This window comes from Carcharhinus amblyrhynchos, chromosome 7 (assembly GCF_965287045.1).
Source record: "Carcharhinus amblyrhynchos chromosome 7, sCarAmb.v2.hapA, whole genome shotgun sequence".
Taxonomy (NCBI): domain Eukaryota; kingdom Metazoa; phylum Chordata; class Chondrichthyes; order Carcharhiniformes; family Carcharhinidae; genus Carcharhinus; species Carcharhinus amblyrhynchos.
Genome location: NC_137330.1, coordinates 128,101,552 through 128,126,749, shown reverse-complemented (window position 1 = coordinate 128,126,749; position 25,198 = coordinate 128,101,552). Strand labels below are relative to the sequence as shown.

The following is a 25,198-nucleotide window of genomic DNA, read 5'->3' as shown; positions in this document are numbered from 1 at the left end:
AACTCCGGTATCAGCCTAGTAAACCTCCTCTGCACTCCCTCCAGGGCCAAAATATCCTTGCGCAGGTGCGGCGCCCAAAACTGCACACAGTACTCCAGCTGCGGCCTCACCAATGCCCTATACAGCTGCAGCAAGACCTCCCTACTTTTATATTCAATCCCCCTCGCTATGAAGGCCAGCATCCCATTCGCCTTCCTGACCACCTGCTGCACCTGCAAGCTGGGTTTTTGCGACTCATGCACAAGGACCCCGAGGTCCCTCTGCACCGTCGCCTGCTGCAGTTTTTCGCCACGTAAGTAATAGTCCTTCCTACCATTCTTCCTACCAAAGTGGACCACCTCACACTTGCCAACATTAATTTCCATTTGCCATTTCCTGGCCCATTCGCCCAGCCTATCTAGATCCTTCTGCAGACTCTCCACACACTCCGCACAATTTGCCTTTCCCCCAATCTTGGTGTCATCAGCAAATTTCGACACCCTACACTCGGTTCCCTCCTCCAGATCATCTATATAAATGGTAAATAGCTGAGGCCCCAGCACCGACCCCTGGGGCACCCCACTAGTCACCAACCGCCAATCCGAATAGCACCCATTGACCCCCACTCTCTGCCTCCTATTTGACAACCAATCCTCTATCCACGCTAACACCCTACCCCCAACTCCATGTCCTCTGACCTTCTGCAGTAACCTCTTGTGAGGTACCTTATCAAACGCCTTCTGAAAATCCAGAAAGACCACATCCACCGGCTCTCCTCTATCCACCGCCCTAGACACATCCTCATAGAACTCCAGTAAATTTGTCAGACACGACTTCCCTTTAATGAAACCGTGTTGCGTCTGCCCTATCAAGCAATTCCCTTCAAGATGCCTCGCAATTTCCTCCTTAATGACGGATTCTAACATTTTACCTACCACAGACGTTAAACTAACCGGCCTGTAATTCCCCGCCTTTTGCCTGGCACCCTTCTTAAACAACGGCGTAACATTAGCCGTTTTCCAATCCTCCGGCACTTCCCCGGAATCCAGCGACGTCTGGAAAATAACCACCAAGGCATCCACTATCACCTCCGCCATTTCTTTCAGAACCCTCGGATGCATTCCATCCGGTCCTGGGGACTTGTCCACAATCAGCCCCTCCAGTCTGTCGCGCACCACCTCTCTAGTAACAGTAATGTCATTAAGACCCTCCAGTCCTACCACCTTTCCATCGCTAACACCCGGCAAATTATTCACGTCCTCCTCCGTGAAGACAGAAACAAAAAAGTTATTCAAGACCTTAGCCATATCCCCATCCCCTACCACTAGGTCCCCTTTCTCATCCGCTAAGGGACCAACGTTCACCCTAGCCAGCCTCTTCCTTTTTATATATTTATAAAAACTCTTGCTATCCTTTTTTATATTAAGCGCTAGCCCAGCTTCATAGCTTCTTCTACCCTCCTTTATCAACTTTTTTGTCAATCTTTGTTGACATTTAAACCTTTCCCAATCCTCTTCTCGCCCACTGCTCTTAGCTACTCTAAATTCCTCCGCTTTTAATTTAACACTTTCCTTCACCTCCTTCGTTATCCACGGCTTATTACCTCTCTTCCTACTGTCCTTTTTAACCATCGGAATAAATTTCTGCTGAGCACCAAGAAAGATCTCCTTAAAGATCCTCCACTGCTCCTCAGCAGACCTACCTTCCAACGCACTCCCCCAGTCCACATTCGCCAATTCTTCTCTCATCCTACCATACTCCCCTCTATTCAAACAAAGGACACGTGTCCGGGAACCCACTTTCTCCTCCTCCATCTGCAACAGAAACTCCACCATACAATGATCACTCTCTCCAAGAGGATCCTTCACCTCAAAGTCCCTAATTCTACCCGCCTCATTACATAGCACCAGATCCAAGATAGCTCGCTCCATAAAATGTGTGCCTGTATTTTTAGGAATACTGCCAGAAGACTGGAGGATAGCAAATGTTGTCCTCTTGCTCAAGGAGGGGAGTAGAGCACTACTGCTGTAGACAATGATGACCTAAAGATCAAAGCCAAAGGGTCTGCAATCTCCTCCCTACCATCCCAGAGAATCCTCAGATAAATCCCTTCCAGCCCAGGGGACTTACCTATTTTCATACTTCCCAGAATTGCTAACACCTCCTCCTTATGAACCTCAATCCCATCTAGTCTAATAACCTGTATCTCAGTATTCTCCTCGACAACATAGTCTTTTTCCTGTATGAGTACTGACAAAAAATATTCATTTAGTGCCTCTCCGACCTCTTCAGACTCCACGCACAACTTCCCACCACTGTCCTTGACTGGCCCTAATCTTACCCTAGTCATTCTTTTATTCCTGAAAGAAGAGGAGTAGAGACAACCCTGGGAATTATAGATCAGTGAGCCTTACTTCTGTTGTGGGCAAAGTTTTGGAAAGGATTATAAGGGATAGGATTTATAATCATCTAGAAAGGAATAATTTGATTCGGGATAGTCAACACGGTTTTCTGAAGTCGTGCTTCACAAACCTTATTGAGTTCTTTGAAAAGGTGACCAAAGAGGTGGATAAGGGTGAAGCAGTTGATGTGGTATATATGGATTTCAGTAAAGCGTTTGATAAGGTTCCCCATGGTAAGCTATTGCAGAAGATACGGAGGCATGGGATTGAGGGTGATTTAGCAGTTTGGATCAGAAATTGACTAGCTGCAAGAAGACAGAGGGTGATGGTTGATGGGAAATGTTCATCCTGGAGTTCAGTTACAAGTGGTGTACCACAAGGATCTGTTTTGGGGCCACTGCCCTTTGTCATTTTTATAAATGACCTGGATGAGGGCGTAGGAGGATGGGTTAGTAAATTTGCGGATGACACGAAAGTCGGTGGAGTTGTGGACAGTGCGGAAGGATGTTGCAGGATACAGAAGGACATAGATAAAGAATAGGACCTATCAAGTGTGATGGTGGGAAAGTATGTTTGGAACTGGAAGAAATAGCAGAGGTACTTAATGAATACTTTACGTCAACATTCACTGTGGAAAAGGATCTTGGTGGTTGTAGTGCAGACTTGCAGCTGACTGAAAAGCTTGAGCATGTAGACATTAAGAAAGAGGATGCGTTGGAGCTTTTGAAGAAATCACTTGGATTGTTGAAAACTGATATGGTTCAGTGAAAGAATCCTCTACATCTACTGGACAAGTGACAATACATAGCTAACATTTAATGGACATCATAAATAATGTCTCATTAGCATTGCCCACAAGACCACACTAAAAATACAGACACCCATTTTATGTCTTAGTTCAGACTCAGTGCAGGAGGAGGCTTTTGGCCCATCGAATCTACACTGACTGTCTGAAACAGTCAGAATTTTGTTTGGGTGGGCAAGCTGAGGAGAACCCACCAGCTGCCTTGCTGGCCACTCCCACCAAATTTTCAAGCACTTTGAACAAGAAATGGAAAGGGTGGGACACGCAACATTATGCTGGAAGGGCACACTCACCAGCAATCTCAGCCCCTGGCAAATCAGAGTGCCCTTTATATGAAAAAAATCCCCCTCAGAAATGGATGCCCCCAACCCCCCCACAAAACATACATGGGGGCAATGCCAGCGTAGTGCCCAGGCTCCAGCTCCACCTGGGAGCTGTACTTACCTGTGCAGCCCCAATGGGCACCATTCACCAGGTCCCTGTTGGTCCAGACCTGTAGTAACCCCACTGATTTGATGACATCATGCTGGTGAGAGGGGGAAATAATACAACATGAAGCCTGCTAATGATATTTAAATGAAAACTAACTTAACAAATAGAAATGTGTGTCAGAGCCACTCTCACCGTAGGCTGATCCACCAGAAAGTTTATAACGTTCATACTGTCTGAATATGGAATTTTCTTTTTCTGCAGCTCTGCTTCCCAAATTACTTTAAACAGTATATCCCTGAAAGTTTGATTGAAGGGACCGCTATATGAGAGAAAACCAGTCGCCAAAAGTACATCTCCCACCAATCTGAAAAACAAAACAGAAAAAGAAATGAATAGCCAGCAGAATGTAGGGAGCTAAGAAGCAAGCTGAAAAGTCAGACAGGTAGTGATCTCAGGATTATTACCTGTGCCACGTGCTAATCAGAGTAGAAACAGCAGGATACATTGGATGAATATCTGGCTGAAAAGATGGTGTAAAGTGGAGGGTTTCCGATTCCTAGGGCACTGGGACTGGTTCTAGGGGAGGTGGGACCTATACAAACTGGATGGGTTACACTTGGGCAGGATTGGGACTGATGACCTTGGTGGGGTACTTACTAGAGTGGCTAAGGAGGGTTTAAACTAATATGGCAGGGGAATTGGAACCTTTGCAAAGATTCAGAGCGGAAGAATTAAGAACAAGAGGAAATGAGAGTGAGGAGAATAAGTAAACTATTAATATATAATTATTATAATAGTGGATTGTGTGGAAGGATATCAGAAGTTGCAGCGAGACATTGATAGGATGCAAGACTGGGCGGAGAAGTGGCAGACGGAGTTCAATCCAGATAAGTGCATAGTGGTTCATTTTGGCAGGTCAAATAGGATGGCAGAATATAATATTAATGGTAGGAATTTTGGCAGTGTGGAAAATCAGAAGGATTTTGGGGTCCAAGTTCATAGGATGCTCAAAGCAGCTGCGCAGGTTAAGAAAACGTATGGCATACTGGCCTTCATCAATCGAGGAATTGAGTTTAGGAGTCGAGAGATAATGTTGCAGCTATATAGGATCCTGGTCAGACCCCTCTTGGAGTACTGTGCTCACTGTGGTCGCCTCATTACAGGAAAGATGTGGAAACCATAGAAAGGAGATTTACAAGGATGTTGCCTGGATTGGGGAGTATGCCTTATGAGGATAGGTTGAAGGGGCTCGGCCTTTTCTCCTTGGGGAGACAAAGGATGAGGGGTGACCTGATAGATGTGTATAAGATGTTGAGAGATATTGATCGAGTGGATAGTCAGAGGCTTTTTCTCAGGGCTGAAATAGTTGCTACAAGAGGACACAGGTTTAGGGTGCTGGGAAGTAGGTACAGAGGAGTTGTCAGGGGTAAGTTTTTCACTCAGATAGTGGTGGATGCGTGGAATGGGCTGGTGGCAGCAGTGGTGGAGGCAGATGTGATAGGGTCTTTTAAGAGACTTTTAGATAAGTACATGGAACTTAGTAAGATGGATGGTTATAGTTAAGCCTAGTAATCTCTAAGGTAGGGACATGTTCGGCACAACTTTGTGGGCCGAAGGGCCTGTATTGTGCTATAGTTTTTCTATGTTTCTATGTTTCTATAATGTGAAAATTTGGGGTCCTAGCACAGATCCCTGTGGAACCTCACCAATTAGAAAATGACCCATTTATGCCAACTCTTTGCTTCCTATCTACTAACTAGCTTTTTACCAATCTCAAGGCATTACCTATAATCCCATGTGCTTTAACTTTACATAGTCTGTGATGTGAGACCTTGTCGAAAGCCTTCTCAAAGTCAAAATAAATCACATCCACTGGTTCTCCTTGGTCAGCTCTACTAGTTACATCCTCAAAAGTTCCAATAAATTTATCAAGCGTGATTTCCCTTTTGTAAATCCATGCTGACTTTGTCTGGTTATACCACTTCACTCCAAATGCTGAGTTATTAAATCCTTGGAAATGGACTTTAGCAACTTCCCCAATACTGACGTTAGGCTCAATGGTCTCGTTCCCTGTTTTCTCTCGACCTCCCTTTTTGAATATGGGTCTTGCATTAACAACCTCTAATCTGTAGGAACCCCCCCTTCCCCCAGCATCCAATTGGACCAGACAGCCTCACACTAGGTGGTGAGTACCAGAGATAGTAACAAGAATGGAGATCCAAGGCACTTGTTTTGCAATGGCTCCACCATGCCTGGGAAGAATGCATTAAATCTTTGTCCTCCCAGAAAATCCAATCAAAAACCAATGAAATGGTTGAAGAGTTAATAGTTGTATTATTTAATACATTTACATGTTAGAAGGTGCTTATAATGATTTCATATCACACAAAAGTAGAAACAAGCAACACAGGAGATATAAAGAAGGAAAGCACTACAAAATAAAATCACCAAGGTAATTGAAAGAGCATTGTTTGAGATGGTCTAATCAGGAAAACAGGACCACAGATCCCACCACTGTCATGACATAAACTGAATTAACAGATGATGGCCAATCAAAACATAGAATGTGCACATTGTAATACGAAACAGTATAAGAATCAATAAAGATTGGCAACAACACTTCCTCCACGATTTTGTTCAACACCAGTGTCCTACATGCCTGTGTCCTCAGCTCCCTACTATACTCCTTATACACCTATGACTGTGTGGCCAAATTCCCCTCCAACTTGAAAGTTTGCTGATGACACCACTGTAGTGGATCGGATCTCAAACAATGACGAGACGGAGTACAGGAAAGAGATAGAGAATCTGGTGAACTGGTGCAACAACAATAATCTCTCCCTCAATGTCAACAAAACAAAGGAGATTGTCATCAACTTCAGGAAGCATAGAGGAGAACAAGCCTCTGTCTACATCAATGATGATGAAGTGGAGATGATCAGGAGCTTCAAGTTTCAAGGTGTTCAGATCACCAGCAATCTGTCTTGGTTCCCCGTACTTGGCGCTTTAGTTAAAAAAGCCCATCAACATCTCCACTTTCCCAGGAGGCTAAGGAAATTTGGCATGTCTGCTATGACTCTCACCATGTTTTACTGATGCACCAGAGAAAGCATCCTAAGCAATTGTATCATAAGTTGGAATGGCTCTTGCTCTGACCAAGACCACAAGAAACTACAAAAGGTTGTGAATGTAGCCCAGTCCATCACTCAAACCAACAACCCATCAATTGATACTGTCTGCACTTCCTGTTGCCTCAGAAAAGCAGACAGCATAATCAAGGAACCTCTTCTTCGATTGGGAAAAAGATACAAACTCTGAAAACATGTACCAACAGACTCAAGAACAGCTTCTTTGCTGTTGTCAGATTTTTAAATGATCCTGTCATATATTGAACTGATCTTTCACTTCACCTATCTGTAACTGCAACATAATATTCTGCACCCTCTCTTCCTTCTTCTCTATGTACTCTATCAATGTTTTGTCTGTACAAATGCTTTTCACTGTATCCCAGGACATGTGACAATAACACATCAAATCACATCTCACTTGCAAGTTCATTATGTGCCTTTTTGGTTCCTTTTAGTTTAATGGCTATGGAACTGCTACAATTTTAGTTAAAAGAGAATAAGGGTCATTTTTCAGTGTGGAACCTAATTTTAATATTTTCAGGTTCCTCCAAAACGAGTGTGGTTAAAATACCTGTAGTGGGGAGTCTATCAAGAAATAAGCACAAAGTGCTCCACTGCAAATTTAACCTGCCACTTTTGGCCTTGGGATTAGGTTCATAAGTGCATAAGATACAGGAGCAGAATTAGACCATTCAGCCCATTGAGTTGCTCTGCCATTTGATCATGGCTGATATGTTCCTCTTCTCTGTTTTCCTGCCTTCTCCCTATAACCCTTCAACCCATTACCAATTAAAAATCTGTCTAACTCCTCCTTAAAGTTACTCACTGTCCCAGCATCCACCACACTTTGAAATAGCAGCTTCCACAGGTTCACAACCCTTTGGGAGAAGTAGTTTCTCCTCAACTCTGTTTTAAATTTGCTACCCCTTATCCTAAGACTATGACCTCTCGTCCTAGAATGCCCCACAAGAGGAAGTATCTACTCCACGTCTACTTTATCCATACCTTTTATCATCTTTTATTCCTCAATTTGATCTCTCATCATTTTTCTAAGTTTCAGAGAGTATAGACCTAAACTGTTCAATCTCTCAATGTACAACAAACCCTTCATCGCTGGAATCAATCTAGTGAATCTTCACGAACTGCCCCCAGTGTCACTGTATCTTTTCTCAAATAAGGGGACCAAAACTATGTACAATACTCCAGATGTGGCCTCACTAATACCTTGTGTAGTTGCAGCAAGACTTCCTTGTCTTTATATTTTGTTCTTTTAGCTATAAATGCAAACATTCCATTTGCTTTCTTTATTATTTGCTGTATCTGCATGCTAGTTTTCTGGGACTCATGAACAAAGACATCCAGATCTTTCTGCACCGGAGCAGCCCAAAATCTCTCCCCATTAGATAATAAATCACCTTCCCATTTTTGTAACCAAAATGCATGACCTCACGCTTATCCACATTAAACTCCATCTGCCTCATTTTGGCCCATTCTCCAAACCTATCTATATCCATTTGTAAGGTTCTTATTTTCTCATTGCAACTTACTGTCCTGTCTATTTTTGTGTCATCTGCAAATTTGGCAATAGAGCCTTCTATCCCTGTATCCAAGTCATTAATATAGATTGTAAATAGCTGGGGTGCAAGGACCAAACTGTGTGGCATCCCATTAGTTACATTTGCCATCCAGAAAAAAATCCATTTATCCTGACTTTCTGTCTTCTATGCATCAGCCAGTCACCTATCTAAACTAGTAAGTTACCCTTAATCCCAAGTGACCTAACCTTGTGAATTAGCCTTTTGTGTGCAGCTTATCAAACGCCTTCCAGAAGTCCAGAAAGATTACATTTGCAGGATCCCATTATTCACTTTGCTTGTACATCCTTGAAGAATTCTAGCAAATTAGTCAAACATAATTTGCCCTTCATAAAACCAGATTAAATCAGTTCTGGAATTGTCAGAATTGCTGACAACCCAGTGAGCATCTCTTGCCTGTTGATTTGTGTTTTAAACTCCTTGCACTGGTCTGTCCATCTGATTCTTTCTCCACTCAGACCATCAATCAGTGCTGATGCAGCTTCCATCTTTCTTCGACATGTTTCTGCATCTTCTAGCAAGTCCTAAACAATAAAAGCAATTTTGATCATTCACAGCTCCTCAGCTCTATTGTAGAAGATACAGAGGCATAGGATTGAGGGAGATTTAGCGGTTTGGATCAGAAATTGGCTAGCTGTAAGAAGACAGGAGTTCCCCCATCCTCCACCTAAACACTTCACTAGATAACCCCCACAGAAAACAGACCTTTTATAACATTAGAAATAAAGCAGCTTTTTTCCGTTATGCCAGTCTTTACATGAGACTGTTAAAGTTACATTGTCTTGGGAATCAAAGAAAGTACAGCACAGGAACAGCCCTTTGGCCCTCCAAGCCTGCGCCAATCATGATGCCTGCCTGAACTAAAACCATATGCACTTATGGAATCTGTATCCTTTCATTCCCATTCTATTCATGCATTCGTCCAGTTGCCCCTTAAATGTCGCTATTATACCTGCTCCCACTACCTTCCCGGGCAGCACGTTCCAGACATTCACCACACTCTGTGTAAAAAAACCTGCCTTATGCATCTCCTCTAAACTTTTCCACACACACCTTAAACCTGTCCCTTTATGAGCCCTAGGACTTGACCTTCTACCCTAGGAAAGAGCATCTAACTATCCACTCTGTCCATGTCACTCATAATCTTGTAAACCTCTATCAGTTCACTCCTCAACCTCCATCATTCCAGTGAGAACAAACCAAGTTTATCCAACTTCTCCTTGTAACTAATACCCTCCAGACCACGCAAAATTCTGGGAAACCTCTTCAAAGCATTCACATCCTTCTGGTAGTTTGGCACCCAGAATTGTACACAATATTTATAAGACCCTTGTCAGGCCTCATTTGGAATACTGTGTGCAGTTCTGCTCGCCTCACTATAGGAAAGACGTAGAAGCTATTGAAAGGGTACAGAGGAGATTTACAAGGATGTTGCCTGGATTGGGAGGCATGCCTTATGAAGATAGGTTGAGGGAGCTGGGACTCTTTTCCCTGGAGAGACGAAGATTGAGAGCGACCTGATAGAAGTTTATAAAATGTTGAGAGGAATAGATAGGGTGGATTCTCAGAGGCTATTTCCCCGGGTTGAAATGGTCGCTACGAGAGGACACAGATTTAAGGTGCGGGGAGGAAAGTACAGAAGTGATGTTAGGGGTAAGTTTTTCACTCAGAGGGTGGTGAATGAATGGAATCGGCTGCCGTCAGTGGTGGTGGAGGCGAACTCGCTGGGGTCTTTTAAAAGACTTCTGGATGAGTATATGGGGTTTAATGGGATTGGGGGTTATAGATAGGTCTATAGATTGGTAGGTGTTGATGTGATCGGTGCAACTCGTGGGCCGAAGGGCCTGTTTGTGCTGTAGTGTTCTATGTTCTATATTCTAAATAAGGCCTAACTAAGGTTCTGTATAACTGCAGCATGACCTGCCAATTTTTATACTCTATGCCCCGACCAATGAAAGCAATGAAAGCGATGAAAGCATCATTATACATTATACTTTATACATCTGCGTTGCCACTTTCAGTGATTAGTGGATATGTACACCCAGATCTTTCTGTCTGTCAATACTACTAAGGGTTCTGCCATTTACTGTATAATTCCTACATGCATTGGACCTTCCAAAATGCATTATCTCACACTTGTCTTCACTTGTCTTGGGCAGAGAAATGGCAGATGGCCGGCTTGTTGAAGCATATAGAGACATCAAATTGTTGTAAAGGGAGGTTGAAGGTGTCTGTGAATACCCTGCCAGCAGATCCGCATAGGACCTGAGTGCTCGTCCGGGTATCCTTCCCGGGCCAGTTGCTTTCTGTGGGTTGACCTTTGAGAAAACTGTTCTAACACCTGCAATGGTGACTTTAGATACAGGTTCATCCAAGGCTTCTAGGGTGGAGGGTGTGCTTTCACTGACCTCTTGCTCAAAAGGGAGAAAAGAATTTGACCCTTAATCAGGGAGTTCATATTCAAGCAGGTCAACCTCAATTGCCTGGTTAAAGTCATTACAGTTTGTTTTAATCTGAGCTAAAGCAGTTTTGTTTATTTTTAGATTTATTTCTAGAATTTTAAGGTAGGGTTTAAAGCTTTGACAAAGGGTCATCTGGACTCGCGATGTCAGCTCTCTTCTCTTTTTACAGATGCTGCCAGACTTGCTGAGATTTTCCAGCATTTTCTCTTTTTTTTAGGGTTTAATTAGTTTGATTGACAAGGGAAAGAGTACTGTGCTAATGGAAAGACCTAGGATTACAGAGACAAGCAGGCAGTTCTCTGCTTGGATCTGCAAGAGGTAAGACGTGTTTCTTTCTCTTGCTCTCCGGAGTCAGATGTTTGGATCTGCTAGAAAATAAGTCTCTTTCCAGTGGTGTTCTGGAGGCTTGAAGAGTGCAGTTCATGCTGGCCTGTGTCTTTTTGCCTCTTTTGATCCTGAAGAGGAGTTTACACCTGAGGAATGTTGCTTAAATTGGAACTCATGTTTAGCAATTAAGAACTGTATCTGGTCATGTTTAAATATTTCAGTTGGTAAAAATTAAGTTAATTCATTTTGTTATAGTTAAACTGTATTGTTAAATAAAGTTTGCTTTTATAAAATTTCTGAGTGAGTCAATAGAATTACCCTTTTCCTCACACAAATGCCAAATTAACAAATAGTTGGGGTATAGTCTGACTTCATAATATACCCTGGGGTTTCTGATCTGGTCCCTAACACTGAAAACTGGCTGCTACATTTCCTACTTTACAACAGCGATTACAGCTTCTTCACTGAATGTAAAGCTCTTGGAGATAGCCAGCAGCTGTGAAAGGTGCTATATAAATTCAAATCTTTTTTTTCTTTTGGAATGTCCTCTCTTATCTCACAGCTGAAAATGCGTTCAGGAGCAGGTAGAAAACCACACCTTTCCCATAACCAGTTCTATTTAAAGGGATTAGCAACTTATATTTTGGTGTTTATAATAGATAAATCATACAAAGGATACAAAAATTATCTAAATAAAGCCAGACACTATGATTTCAAACATTGACCAATGGTCTAGTAAAAATATATTTATTGATTAACTTGAAGTCCTGTACAATTCTGACTCACCATTTTCTCTTTCATGGCAGCATCAAACTTTGCCTGTACCTTGTCCAACTCGACTTGTTTCTCATCCAGTTGGGCTTGGGCGGTACCTAACTCTTTCATGGCCCGTTGGAGGCGATTTTCTTGTACGGCCAAATTAGCCTAAAATGGGCATTTAAAAAAGGAAAGCCAATCATTTTTAGTCTGTCAAAAAACCTTTCCAGCAACATAAAATATCTGCCCAATCATGCCACAAAGAGGAATGACCTTCTCCTGGATATTAGGATATGAATTAGATCTTAAAGAGAAACTGATAGAAATGATCAGTTGGCAAATCTGTGGGAAATGGAGTTAGGGTAGGAAAGATTGAGCTGAAGAAAGTGACAAATTTGGAACTGTGAACATAAGAACATGAGAACTAGGAGCAGCAGTAGGCCATCTGGCCCCTTGAGCCTGCTCTGCCACTCAATAAGATCATGGCAGATCTTTTTGTGGACTCAGCTCCACTTACCTGCCCGCTTACCATAACCCTTAATTCCTTCACTGTTCAAAAATTTATCTATCCTTGCCTTAAAAACATTCAATAAGGTAGCCTCAACTGCTTCACTGGGCAGGGAATTCCACAGATTCACATCCCTTTGTGTGAAGAAGTCCCTCCTCAACTCAGTCCGAAATCTGCTTCCCCTTAGTTTGAGGCCTTGCCCCCTAGTTCTAGTTTTACCCATCAGTGGAAATAACTTCCCTGCTTCTGTCTTATCTATTCCCTTCATAATCTTATATGTTTCTATAAGATCTCCCCTCATTCTTCTGAATTCCAATGAGTATAGCCCCAGTCTACTCAGTTTCTCCTCATAAGGCAACCCTCTCAACTCCGGAATCAACCTAGTAAATCTCCTCTGTACCCCCTCCAGTGTCAGTATATCCATTCTCAAGAAAGGAGACCAAAACTATACACAGTATTCAAGGTGTGGCCTCACCAGCAATTTATACAGCTGTAACATAACCTCGCTGTTTTCAAACTCCATCCTTCCAGCAACGAAGAACAAAATTCCATCTGCCTTCTTAATTACCTGCTGCACCTGCAAACCAACTCCCTGAGATTCCTGTACAAGGACACCCAGGTCCCTCTGCACAGCGGCATGCTGTAATTTTTTACCATTTAAGTAATAATCCATTTTGCTGTTATTCCTATCAAAATGGATGACCTCACATTTACCAACATTGTACTCATCTGCCAGACCCTTGCCCACTTACTTAGATTATCTATATCCCTTTGTAGACTTTCAGCGGCCTCTGCAAACTTTGCTCTTCCACCCATCTTAGTGTCATTTGCGAATTTTGACACACTACACTTGGTGCCCAACACCAAATCATCTATGTAAATTGTAAACAACTGTGGTCCCAACACTGAACCCTGAAGCACACCACTGAACGCCAACCAGAAAAACACCTTCTCGTCTTCTAAAAACTCCTTCTCGTCTTCTAAAGGACCAATGTTTACTTTTGCCACTCGTTTTCATTTTATATATTTATAGACACTTTTTGCTATCTGTTTTTATTTTCTGAGCTAGTTTACTCTCATAATCCATCTTACTTTTCTTTATAGCTTTCTTTGTGGCTTTCTGCTGACTTTTAAAGATTTCCCAGTCCTCTAGGTTCCCACTAATCTTTGCCACTTTGTATGCATTTACTTTCAATTTGATACCCTCTTTTATTTCCTTAGATATCCAGGAAAGAGTAAAGGAGTAGAGAGATTTAGGAGTTTGTGAAAAACTAGCATTCAGTTATAGAAAATAGTTGTAAATGCAAATGGAATGTTAACGTTTAATCTCAAACAGACTAGCAGACAAAGGAGTAGAAGCTATGCCATACAAGGTTATAGGTAGGCCACATGTAGACCATGCTGCATTCATTTCTGGGCACTGCAGCTAAAGAAGGGTATACTGGTATTGGAGAGGGTGCAGTGCAGATTCATAAGAAGGATACCAGGACTAAAAGTAGAAATAATAGCTCAGTTGCAGAGACTCAGAATTTATTCATTGATTTGATCAGATGGCCAGAGAATAACTATTTCCTCGGTGAGGTGAACCAGAACAAAAGCGTATAATCTTCAAATTAAAGCCATTTAGGGATAATGTCGTGACATTCAAAAGGTGTAATGGAAATTTAAATCTTTCTTCCAAAATGTTGAGCCAGATCAGTTGAAGACTCAGATAGATATACTTTTGTTCAGTAAGGGTACTTAGGGATTTGGAACCAAAGCAGATAAGTGGAATCAAGCTCCAGATAAGCAAGGGAGGCTGCAAGGGTAGGAGAAATTACAATGTCTAAAGTAAAAGAGAGGGTACAGGTACAGGAAAAGGACAAGGATGTCCCATTAATAAAGGGAGTAGGGGGCATGAGAAAGGTTGGTAGCGTTCCTTCAAATAGGGTCCAGATAAAGGCTGGGATAAAGACACTTTATCTGAATGCACGAAGCATTCGGAACAAAGTGAATGAGCTGGTGGCGCAGATCAGCACAAATGGATATGATCTGGTGGCCATTACAGAGACGTGGTTGCAGGGTGACAGGGACTGGGAGCTGAATGTCCAGGGGTATCAAGTGTTTAGGAAGGATAGACGAGAGGAAAAAGGGGGTGGGGTAGCTCTGCTGATTAAGGATAATATCAGGGTGGTAGTAAGGGAAGATATAGGCTCCAAAGAGCAGAACGTGGAATCGTTGTGGGTGGAGATAAGGAACAGTAAGGGGAGGAAGACGCTGGTGGGTGTGGTCTATAGGCCCCCAGATAATAACTTGGAGGTGGGGCGGGCTATAAACAAGCAAATAAATGATGCGTGCAGAAATGGAACGGCGATAATTATGGGGGATTTCAATCTACATATTGATTGGTTGACCCATGTTGGACGCGGTGGACTCGAGGAGGAGTTCTTGGAATGCTGCCGGGATAGTTTCCTTGAACAGTGTGTGTTGGAGCCGACGAGGGAGCAAGCTATCTTAGATCTGGTGTTATGTAATGAGGCAGGTAGAATTAGGGACCTTGTGGTGAAGGATCCTCTTGGGACAAGCGATCATTGTATGGTTGAGTTTTTGATGCAGATGGAGGATGGGAAAGTAGGGTCCCGGGCCTGTGTCCTCTGTTTAAACAGAGGGGAGTACGTTAGGATGAGAAAGGAATTGGCAAATGTAGATTGGGGGCGCAGATTGGTTGGTAGGACTGCTGAGGAACAGTGGAGCATTTTTAAGGAGATCTTTTTCGGTGCTCAGCAGAAATTTATTCCAATGGTAAAGAAGGATCGTAGAAGAAGGGATAACCAGCTGTGGTAATCGAAGGAAATAAAGGAGAGTATTAAATTAAAAGCTGATGCGTTTAGAGTGGCTAAAAGTAGTGGGCGAGTAGAAGATTGGGAAAGGTTTAAAAATCAACAAAGATTGGCTAAGAAGATGATGAAGAAAGGAAGGATAGACTATGAAGCTAAACTAGCACTAAATATAAAAAAGGACAGTAAGAGTTTTTATAAATATATAAAGAGGAGGAGGCTGGCTAGAGTGAATGTTGGACCCTGAGAGGATGAGAGGGGGGATTTAGTGGTGGGAGATGAGGAAATGGCTGAGGCCTTGAATAAGTTTTTTGCCTCGGTCTTCATGGAGGAGGACGCGAATAGTTTGCCGGGTATTAAAGATAGAAGGCTGGTAGGAGTTAAGGGCCTGAATGCGATTACTGTCGCTAGAGAGGTAGTGCTTGATCGACTAGTGGGACTGATGCTGGACAAGTCCCCAGGACCAGATGGAATGCATCCCAGGGTTCTGAAGGAAATGGCAGAGGTGATAGTAGACGCCTTAGTGATTATTTACCAAACCTCGCTGGATTCCAGTGAAGTGCCGGAAGATTGGAAAACGGCTAATGTTACGCCGCTGTTTAAAAAGGGTAGCAGGCAAAAGGCAGGGAATTATAGGCCGGTTAGTTTAACGTCTGTTGTGGGAAAAATGCTTGAATCCGTCATCAAAGAAGAAATAGCGAGGCACCTAGAGAAGAATTGTTTGATAGAGCAGACGCAGCACAGATTTGTTAAGGGGAAGTCGTGTTTGACAAATTTATTGGAATTCTATGAGGATGTGACTAGTGTGGTAGACAGAGGGGAACCGGTGGATGTGGTGTTTCTCGATTTTCAGAAGGTGTTTGATAAGGTGCCATACAAAAGGTTGCTTCAGAAGGTTAGGTGGCATGGAGTTGGGGGTAAGGTGTTAGCGTGGATAGAGGATTTGTTGTCTAATAGGAGGCAGAGAGTTGGTATCAATGGGTGTTATTCTGATTGGCAGTTGGTGACTAGCGGAGTACCGCAGGGATCGGTGCTGGGGCCTCAAATATTTACCATTTATATAGATGATCTGGAGGAGGGGGCTGAGTGTAGGGTGTCGAAATTTGCTGATGACACAAAGATAAGTGGAAAAGCAAATTGTGCGGAGGGTGTGGAAAGTCTGCAGAGGGATCTAGATAGGCTGAGCCAGTGGGCGAGGACCTGGCAGATGGAGTACAGTGTTAGAAAGTGTGAGGTTATCCACTTTGGCAGGAATAATAGTAGGAGGGATTACTATTTAAAGGGCGAAAAGCTGCAGCATGCTACGGTGCAAAGGGACCTGGGGGTCCTTGTGCATGAGTCGCAAAAACCCAGTCTGCAGGTGCAGCAGGTGATCAAGAAGGCGAATGGGATGCTGGACTTTATAGCGCGGAGGATAGAATATAAAATTAGGGAGGTCTTGCTGCAAATGTACAGGTCACTGGTGAGGCTGCAGCTGGGTTACTGTGTGCAGTTTTGGTCGCTGCACTTGCGCAAGGATATTTTGGCCTTGGAGGGAGTGCAGAGGAGGTTCACTAGGCTGATACCGGAGATGAGGGGGTTGGACTATGAAGAGAGGCTGAATAGACTGGGTGTGTACTCGTTGGAGTTTAGAAGGATGAGGGGGGATCTTATAGAGACGTATAAGATGATGAAGGGCATGGATAGGGTAGAGGTAGAGAGATTCTTCCCGCTCAGAAAGGACAGCAGGACTAGAGGGCACAGCCTCAAGATAAGGGGGGTGCAGTTTAGAACGGAGTTGAGGAGGAACTTCTTCACTCAGAGGGTGGTGAATCTCTGGAATTCTCTGCCCGTTGAAGTGGTGGAGGCTGCCTCGCTAAATATATTTAAGTCACGGGTAGATAGGTTTTTGGTGGGCAAGGGAATTAAGGGTTATGGGGAGAAAGCAGGAAAGTGGAACTGAGCCACTTCAGATAAGCCATGATCTTATTGAATGGCGGGGCAGGCTCGAAGGGCTAGATAGCCTACTCCTGCTCCTAGTTCTTATGTTCTTATAAGTTAATCTAAATGGGAGAACAGTTTTGAGGAGCAAAATGAATGATTCCTGTTCTCTGTTTCAGTAAGTGCAAATAAATGAATAGTATTCTGCCATTGTTTCCTGAAAATGGTGAGTGGGATTCTCCTGCCTCAGCAGATGGCTCCTTGGAATCCCGATGTCCCGCTGAATGGGGCATTGGTTGTCAAGGCAATTAGGGTTTACCTGACCCATCCTGCCGTGCAAACCTGCTAACTGTAATACTGCATTCCATAGAATCCATAGAATCCCTACATGCAGAAAAAGGCCATCTGGCCCATCAAGTCTGCACCGACCAATATCCCACCCAGGCCCTATTTCTGCAACCTCTCATATTTACCCTGCTAATCCCCCTGACACTAGGGTCAATTTAGCATGACCAATCAACCTAACCCAACATCTTTGGACTGTGGGAGGAAACCAGAGCACCGAAGGAAACACACAAAGATGCAGGAGAATGTGCAAACTCAACACAGACAGTGACCCAAGGCTGCAATTGAACCCGGGCCCCTGGCACTGTAAGGCAGTAGTGCTAACCACTGTGCCATCATGCAGCCTTGGGTGGGCTTCAGTGCTGGTAATCACCAGTGTGGATATAAGGTCCAGGAGGGCACCACCAACTCCTCAGAAAAGGACATCCTCTCCCTCACAACTCACATCATGGGTTATCCCACTTCCCCACCCAATGCCGGCATGAGGGTGGCCCAACTCAATGAACCCTTGCCCCCCTCCTCTCCTCAGAACCACCCCCCCAACTCAACCCTACTACACCCTGAGAACCCACTCATTCAGCCCACCTTCTCCCTGAAACACCCCCACTCAACCCACTTTCTCCCTCAGATCTTCCCACTTCGCCCTCCTCCACCCTCAGACCCCCACTCAGTCCCCTTCCTCCTCAGATCACTGCCACTCAGGCTTCCTTCCTCCTCAGATCCATCAGCCACCCTCTCCTTCAGGCCCCCAACCGCTCAGAACCTCGCTCAGCCTTCATCCCTCTCAGACACCCCACTCAGGCAATTCCGTGATCAATATCTGTATTCCTGCCTGTTCGCTGTGAAGACTTTGAAGTGGTAAGATAACTTTAGAACATAGAACATAGAACATTACAGCGCAGAACAGGCCCTTCGGCCCACGATGTTGCGCCGACCAGTTACAAAACAATGACCCACTAACCTAAACCAATCCCTTCTCGTCCATAAACCTATCCACGGATCTCTTAAACGCCCCCAAACTAGGCGCATTTACAACTGCAGCAGGCAGGGCATTCCAATCCCTCACCACCCTCTGGGTAAAGAACCTACCCCTGACATCTGTCCTATAACTACCACCCCTTAATTTAAAGCCATGCCCCCTCGTGCTAGATTTCTCCATCAGAGGAAAAAGGCTTTAATCTCCATGCTCCTGGTAGCCTTTACTATAAGAACATAAGAACATAAGAAATAGGAGCAAGGGTAGGCCAACTAGCCCTTCGAGCCTGCCCTGCCATTCAATAAGATCATGGCTGATCTGTCGTGGCTCAGTTCCACATTCCCGCCCTCTCCCCATAACCCTTAATCCCCTCTCTCATCAAAAACCCATCAACCCGCGTCTTAAAAATATTTAGCGAGGCAGCCTCCACCACTTCAACGGGCAGAGAATTCCAGAGATTCACCACCCTTTGAGTGAAGAAGTTCCTCCTCAACTCTGTTCTAAACCACCCCCCCCCTTTATCTTGAGGCTGTGCCCCTAGTCCTACTATCCTTTCTGAGCGGGAAGAGTCTCTCCACCTCTATCCTATCCATCCCATTCATCATCTTATACGTTTCAATGAGATCTCCCCTCATTCTTCTAAACTCTAACGAGTACAAGCCTAATTTATTCAGCCTCTCCTCATAGCTCAATCCCCTCAACTCTGGCATCAGCCTAGTAAACCTCCTCTGCACTCCCTCCAAGGCTAAAATATCCTTGCGTAAATACGGCGCCCAAAACTGCACACAGTACTCCAGCTGCGGCCTCACCAATGCCCTATACAGCCGCAGCAAGACCTCCCTACATTTATATTCAATCCCCCTCACGATGAAGGCCAGCATCCCATTTGCCTTCCTGACCACCTGCTGCACCTGCAGGCTGGGTTTTTGCGACTCATGCACAAGGACCCCGAGGTCCCTCTGCACCGTCGCCTGCTGCAGTTTTTCTCCACGTTGCAGCACTCCATTCTCCAGCAGAGATTCCCTTTTCCCCTGTTAGGAGCTATGGTGTGAAGAGACCTATTTGAAGTCCTCTGATAGATAGGCGGGGCAGGCTCGAGTGGCTAGATGGCCTACTCCTGCTCCTATTTCTTATGTTTCTTATGTTTCTTATGATAGATAGGAGAGGTCAATTTCACTTGGAGGGCGTGAGTGGACAGTGGGTTCCTTTCTGCCTAGCTGTGCACTCAGTCACAATGTATGCACACAACTTTGATTGTATCTGAGTCTTCCAAGCTAGCTGAAACCTTTGAAATGCTCTCTATTCCATTGGAAGTCTTTGTTCCCTGTCAATTTCACATCTGAATGCTTTGAAAGAGGTTTCGATTGACAGTTTAATGGATTCCTCCTCAGGTTCCAGTCAGCTTTACTTACATTTCCCTTCCTGCAAGAATACATCTCAAGTATATTCATTGCTCTATTCGCAATGTTGACATTAGCTTTGGTTTTTTCAAAGAGAATCAGTGGTTTTCTTTATGGCAGACCAGATATTCCTTTTAATGAAGCCATGGTGTTGAGATAAGGGCATCTTTAAAAAAGGCTTTAGAACACAGAACATAGTACATTACAGTGCAATACAGGCCCTTCAGCTCTCGACCTGTGAAACCAATCTAAAGCCCATCTAACCTACACTATTCCAATATCATCCATATGTTTATCCAATGACCATTTAAATGCCTTAATGTTGGTGAATCTACTACTGTTGCAGGTAGGGCATTCCATGCTCTTACTACTATCTGAGTAAAAAACCTACCTCTGACATCTGTCCAATATCTATCACAAACATATGCTGGTAACCACTAATGCGGGATTTACTGGCGGGTTCTCCAAGATTAGTTTATTTGCATCTTTCAGACACTGCAAGTACCAGCAGGAAACACTTCCATTTTCCTGCTGGCATGGACGCTAAGCCTGAAAACATAAGAATTCCACCCAATATGCCTTGAATTTGATACAAAAATTTTGAGATAGTCTGCCAATTTCCTATTAAACATGGGCAGCACGGTGACAGCAGTTAGCACTGCTGCCTCACAGCATCATGAGGCCGGGGTTCAATTCTGGCTTCAGACTGTGTGGAGTCTGCACATTCTCCCCATGTCTGTGTGGGTTTCCTCCCACAGTGCAAACATGGGCAGGTTAGGTGGATTGGGCATGGTATAGTGGCCCTTAGTGTCCCAAGATGTGTAGGTTAGGGGGCATGATAGGGTAAATGCATGGGGTTACAGGGCAAATTGGGCCTGGGTGAGATGCTCTGTTAGTGAGTCAGTGCAGACTCGAATGGCCTTCTGCACTGAGGGATTCTATGGCTTCTATAAGCACAAGCCAAAGTTAGGCATAAAGCTATGGCAATCTTCTGCTCTTCACAAGTGAAGTTTAGTCACAACAGAACAGTCTAGAAAAAGTTTCCATTTCCATTTGATTTTCTGCAAACGTGAAAATATTCAAACAGCATGGTCTATAATGCTGAAAGCTACTTGTGTAGAATTCAGTTTGGGCAGTGAAATGTTTTAGATTTCTTGTTGGTTTTAATATTCTTCTGATTCAGTCTTACCTTTAGAGGCAGAACCTCTTTGTTAATAGCAAAGAAGGAAGCCATTGCCTGCGTCCAGGATAACAAACCTGCAACATTCCCACAAACTTTCTTAGCATGATCAAATGTATAATCCTCCATAATGAAATATGGCTGGAGAAGTTCTACTGTTTCATCATTGATGGTATCCTTTGGGAACTGCTGCAGAGCTTGGAGAAAGCCGGTGCCACTCAATAACTATAAAAGGAGTGACAAAATTCCCTTGTTATACTTCAGGACTAAGACATGAAAAAAGATTTATTGCTTTGGTTAGTCAACAACTCCATTGCTATTGCATCATATCATTACAAATATGCCAGAAAGTAAACAGGATGAAGGTTGGTCTTTTTTATTTAGTAATACCCGCGTTCCTTAATTGTATTTAATCATGGTAACAAAGAATAAACAAGACAAGACACATTCAAAATACTTCTTAACTTTCAGCAAAGGAAATTGTGGAGGTTCATTCACGTAAATGTGTTGGGTTTCCAAACCACTGAAAACAAGCTCTTTTCACAAAGAGTAGGTCATTCACTAACTGAGCAGCTACTGCATGCTTCAGTCTGCCTATGCTCCTGGAGAACCCCATGACTCTGTGCTCCTCTTTGCAGCTGCATTATCATGAGACCACTCAGTCAACATCTTGTTTAGTTTGAACAACTGATGCATGAGATGTAGCAGACTGCATAATTGGAAATGGATTTCCAAGGCCGAAAGATTGTTTGTAGTGGAATTCCCCAACGGTCTGTATTGTGATTCTTCCTTTTCATAGAATCATACAGTGCAGAAGAGGCCCTTTAGCCCATTGAGTCCACACCGATGCATTAGAAACACCTGAACTTTCTAATTCAGGTTAATCCCATCTGCCAGCACTTGGCCCATAGCCCCTGAATGTTAGGATGTGCCATGTACTCAATGATATAAGTTAATGATCTCAATCTTGGTGCACAGGGGACAATTTCAAAATTGGCTGATGACACAAAACTCAAAAATATTGTAAACTGTGAACACGATACTGTAAAATTTCAAAAGGACATAGACAAGTTGGGGAAGTGGGCAGATACCCAGCAGATGAGGTTCAATGCAGAGATATGACGTGGGGCATTTCAGTAGGAAGCACATGGAGAAACAATATAAAATAAGGGGTACAAATCTTAAGGGGATGAAGGAGCAGAGGAATCTGGGTTTATATGTGCATAGACCATTGAAGGTGGCAGGACAGGTGAAGGGAGTATTTAATAAAGCATATAGTATTCTGGGCATTATTAATAGGGGATCGAGAACAAGAACAAGGAGGTTATGCTAAATTTATAAAAGACACGAGTTAAACCTCAGCTGGAACATTGTGTACAGTTCTGGGTGCCACATTATAGGAAGGATGTGAGTGCATTGGAGAGAATACGGAAGAGGTTTCCAAGAATGGTTCCAAGGGCGAGAAACTTCAGTTATGAGGATAGACTGGAGAGGTTGGGACTTTTCTCCCTGGAGAGAAGATTTGGCAGAAATGTTCATAAGGGGAACAAAGTAGATTGGGAGAAACTGTTCCTGCTTGTTAAAGGATCAAGAACTACAGGGACAGATTTGAGGTAATTTGCATAAGAAGCAAATGCGATGTGAGAAAAAGCTTTTTCATACAGCGAGTGGTTCGTGTCTAGAATGCACTGCTTGGAAGTGTGGTGGAGACAGGTTCAATTGAGGCTTTCAAAAGGACATTAGATGATTATTTGAATAGAGACAAGATGCAGGGGTACAGGAAAAAGGCTTGGGCATGGGATTAAGTCATGATGCTCGTTTGGACAGCTGGTGCAGGAAGTATGGACCAAATGGCCTTCTGTGCTGTAACAATTCTATGATCTGCAATTCATAGAATCCCTACAGTGCCTAAGGAGGCCATTCAGCCCATTGAGTCTGCACTGACCACAATCCCACCCAGGCCCTATTCCCATAACCCCACATATTTACTGTTAGTTCCCCTGAAACTAAGCAGCAATTTAGCAAGGCCAATCAACCGAACCCGTACATCTTTCAACTGTGGGAGGAAACCAGATCACCCAGAGGAAACCCATGCAGACACAGGGAGAATGTGCAAACTCCACACAGACAATGGCTCGAGGCTGGAATTGAACCCAAGTCCCTGGCATTGTGAGGCAGCAGTGCTAACCACCGTGCCACTGTGCTGATGAATTAGTGGCACAAATCAAGGTAAATGATTTCAATTCATTTGCTATTATAAAGACAAGTTGGACGATGATAAGACAGACAGAATGACGAAAAATGAGGATTGGCCTTAATTGTGAAGAATGACATAAGGGCCAGTAAGACTCAGAAGAACAGCAGGCAGGGTGGGATTGCTAATCAGAGAGGGTCTGGTGGACTGAAGTGCATTTGTTTCAATGCGAGAAGTGTAACAGGTAAGGCAGATGAACCTAAAGCTTGGATTAGTACTACAAACTATGATGTTGTTGGCATTACAGAGATTTGGTTAAGAGAAGGACAGGACAGTTAAGGAAGGAACGGTAGCTTAACATTCCAGGATACAAATGTTTCAGGCAGCATAGAGGGGGATGTAAAAAGGGTTGGCAGTTGGTGACTAGTGGAGTGCAGCAGGGATCGGTGCTGGGGCCTCAACCGTTTATATTTAGATAGACGATCTGGAGGAGGGAGCTGAGTGTAGGGTAACAAAATTTGCTGATGACACGAAGATGAGCGGAAAAGCAAATTGCGTGGAGGGCGCGGAAAGTCTGCAGAGAGATCTGGATAGGCTATGTGAGTGGGCGAGGACCTGGCAGATAGAGTATAATGTTAGCAAATGTGAGGTTATCCACTTTGGTAGAAATAATTGTAGGAAAGAATATTATTTAAAGGGTGAAAAGCTGCAGCATGCTACTGTGCAGAGGGACCTAGGGGTCCTTGTGCACGAATTGCAAAAACCCAGTCTGCAGGTGCAGCAGGTGATCAAGAAGGCGAATGGTATGTTGGCCTTTATAGCGAGGGGGATAGAATATAAAAGCAGGGAGGTCTTGCTGCAACTGTACAAGGCACTGGTGAGGCCGCAACTGGAGTACTGTGTGCAGTTTTGGTCCCCTTATTTGTGAAAGGATATATTGGCCTTGGAGGGAGTACAGAGAAGGTTCACCTGGCTGATACCAGAGATGAGGGGGTTAGCTTATGAGGAGAGATTAAATAGACTGGGCCTGTACTCGTTGGAGTTTAGAAGGCTGAGGGGGGATCTTATAGAGACTTACAAGGTAATGAAGGGGCTGGATAGGGTAGAGGTAGAGAGATTCTTTCCACTTAGAAACGAAATCAGAACTAGAGGGCACAGCCTCAAAATAAGTGGGGGTGTGCGCAGTTTAGAACGGAGTTAAGCAGGAACTTCTTCACTCAAAGGGCAGTGAATCTCTGGAATTCTCTGCCCATTGAAGTGGTGGAGGCTACCTCGTTGAATATATTTAAGACATGGGTAGATAGATTTCTGATTGACAAGGGAATTGAGGGTTATGGGGAGAAAGCGGGAAAGTGGAACTGATCCACTTCAGATCAGCCATGATCTTATTGAATGGCGGGGCAGGCTCGAAGGGCTAGATGGCCTACTCCTGCTCCTATTTCTTATGTTCTTATGCTCTTATGGGTGAGGGAGTTGCACGACTGGTTAAGGGGAATATCACAGCTGTAATCCGGGGGGACACCTCGGAGGGCTTATACAGTGAGGCAATATGGGTAGAGCTTAGGCATAAGAAAGGTGTAATCGTAATGTTGGGATTTATTATAAGCCATCAAACTGCCAGCGGGAGATTAAAGAACAGATTTGTAGGCAGATTTTGGCAAGGTGTAAAAGTAACAGGATTGTTGTTGTGGGAGATTTAATTTCCCCTATAGTGACTGGGACTCACTTGGTGCTCCGGGCACAGATGGGGCAGAGTTTGTAAGGAGCATCCAGGAGGGCTTCCTGAAAAAGTATATAGATAGACTAACTAGGGAAGGGGCCATACTGGACCCGGTATTGGGGAATGAGCCTGGCCAAGTGGTCGATGTTTCAGTAGGGGAGCAGTTCAGGAACAGTGACCACAATTCAGTAAGCTTTAATGTACTGATGGATAAAGACAAGTGTAGTCCTCAAGTTAAGGGGCTAAACTGGTG

General features: G+C 43.9%; 1 protein-coding gene across 1 annotated transcript in view; it reads right to left on the bottom strand.

The window, feature by feature from the left end:
- Window positions 1-25,198, bottom strand: part of LOC145345624 (dynein axonemal heavy chain 8-like) — a gene marked incomplete at its 3' end in the record, with an annotated part of 1,250,971 nt that overhangs the window by 62,332 nt on the left and 1,163,441 nt on the right. The window contains exons 73-76 of the mRNA XM_080193458.1: window positions 21,041-21,256; window positions 11,917-12,054; window positions 8,738-8,865; window positions 3,811-3,982 (exon numbers count right to left, since the gene is read on the bottom strand). Of these exons, the coding sequence (XP_080049584.1) occupies window positions 3,811-3,982; window positions 8,738-8,865; window positions 11,917-12,054; window positions 21,041-21,256 (654 nt within the window). The remainder of the gene's footprint in view (window positions 1-3,810; window positions 3,983-8,737; window positions 8,866-11,916; window positions 12,055-21,040; window positions 21,257-25,198) is intronic.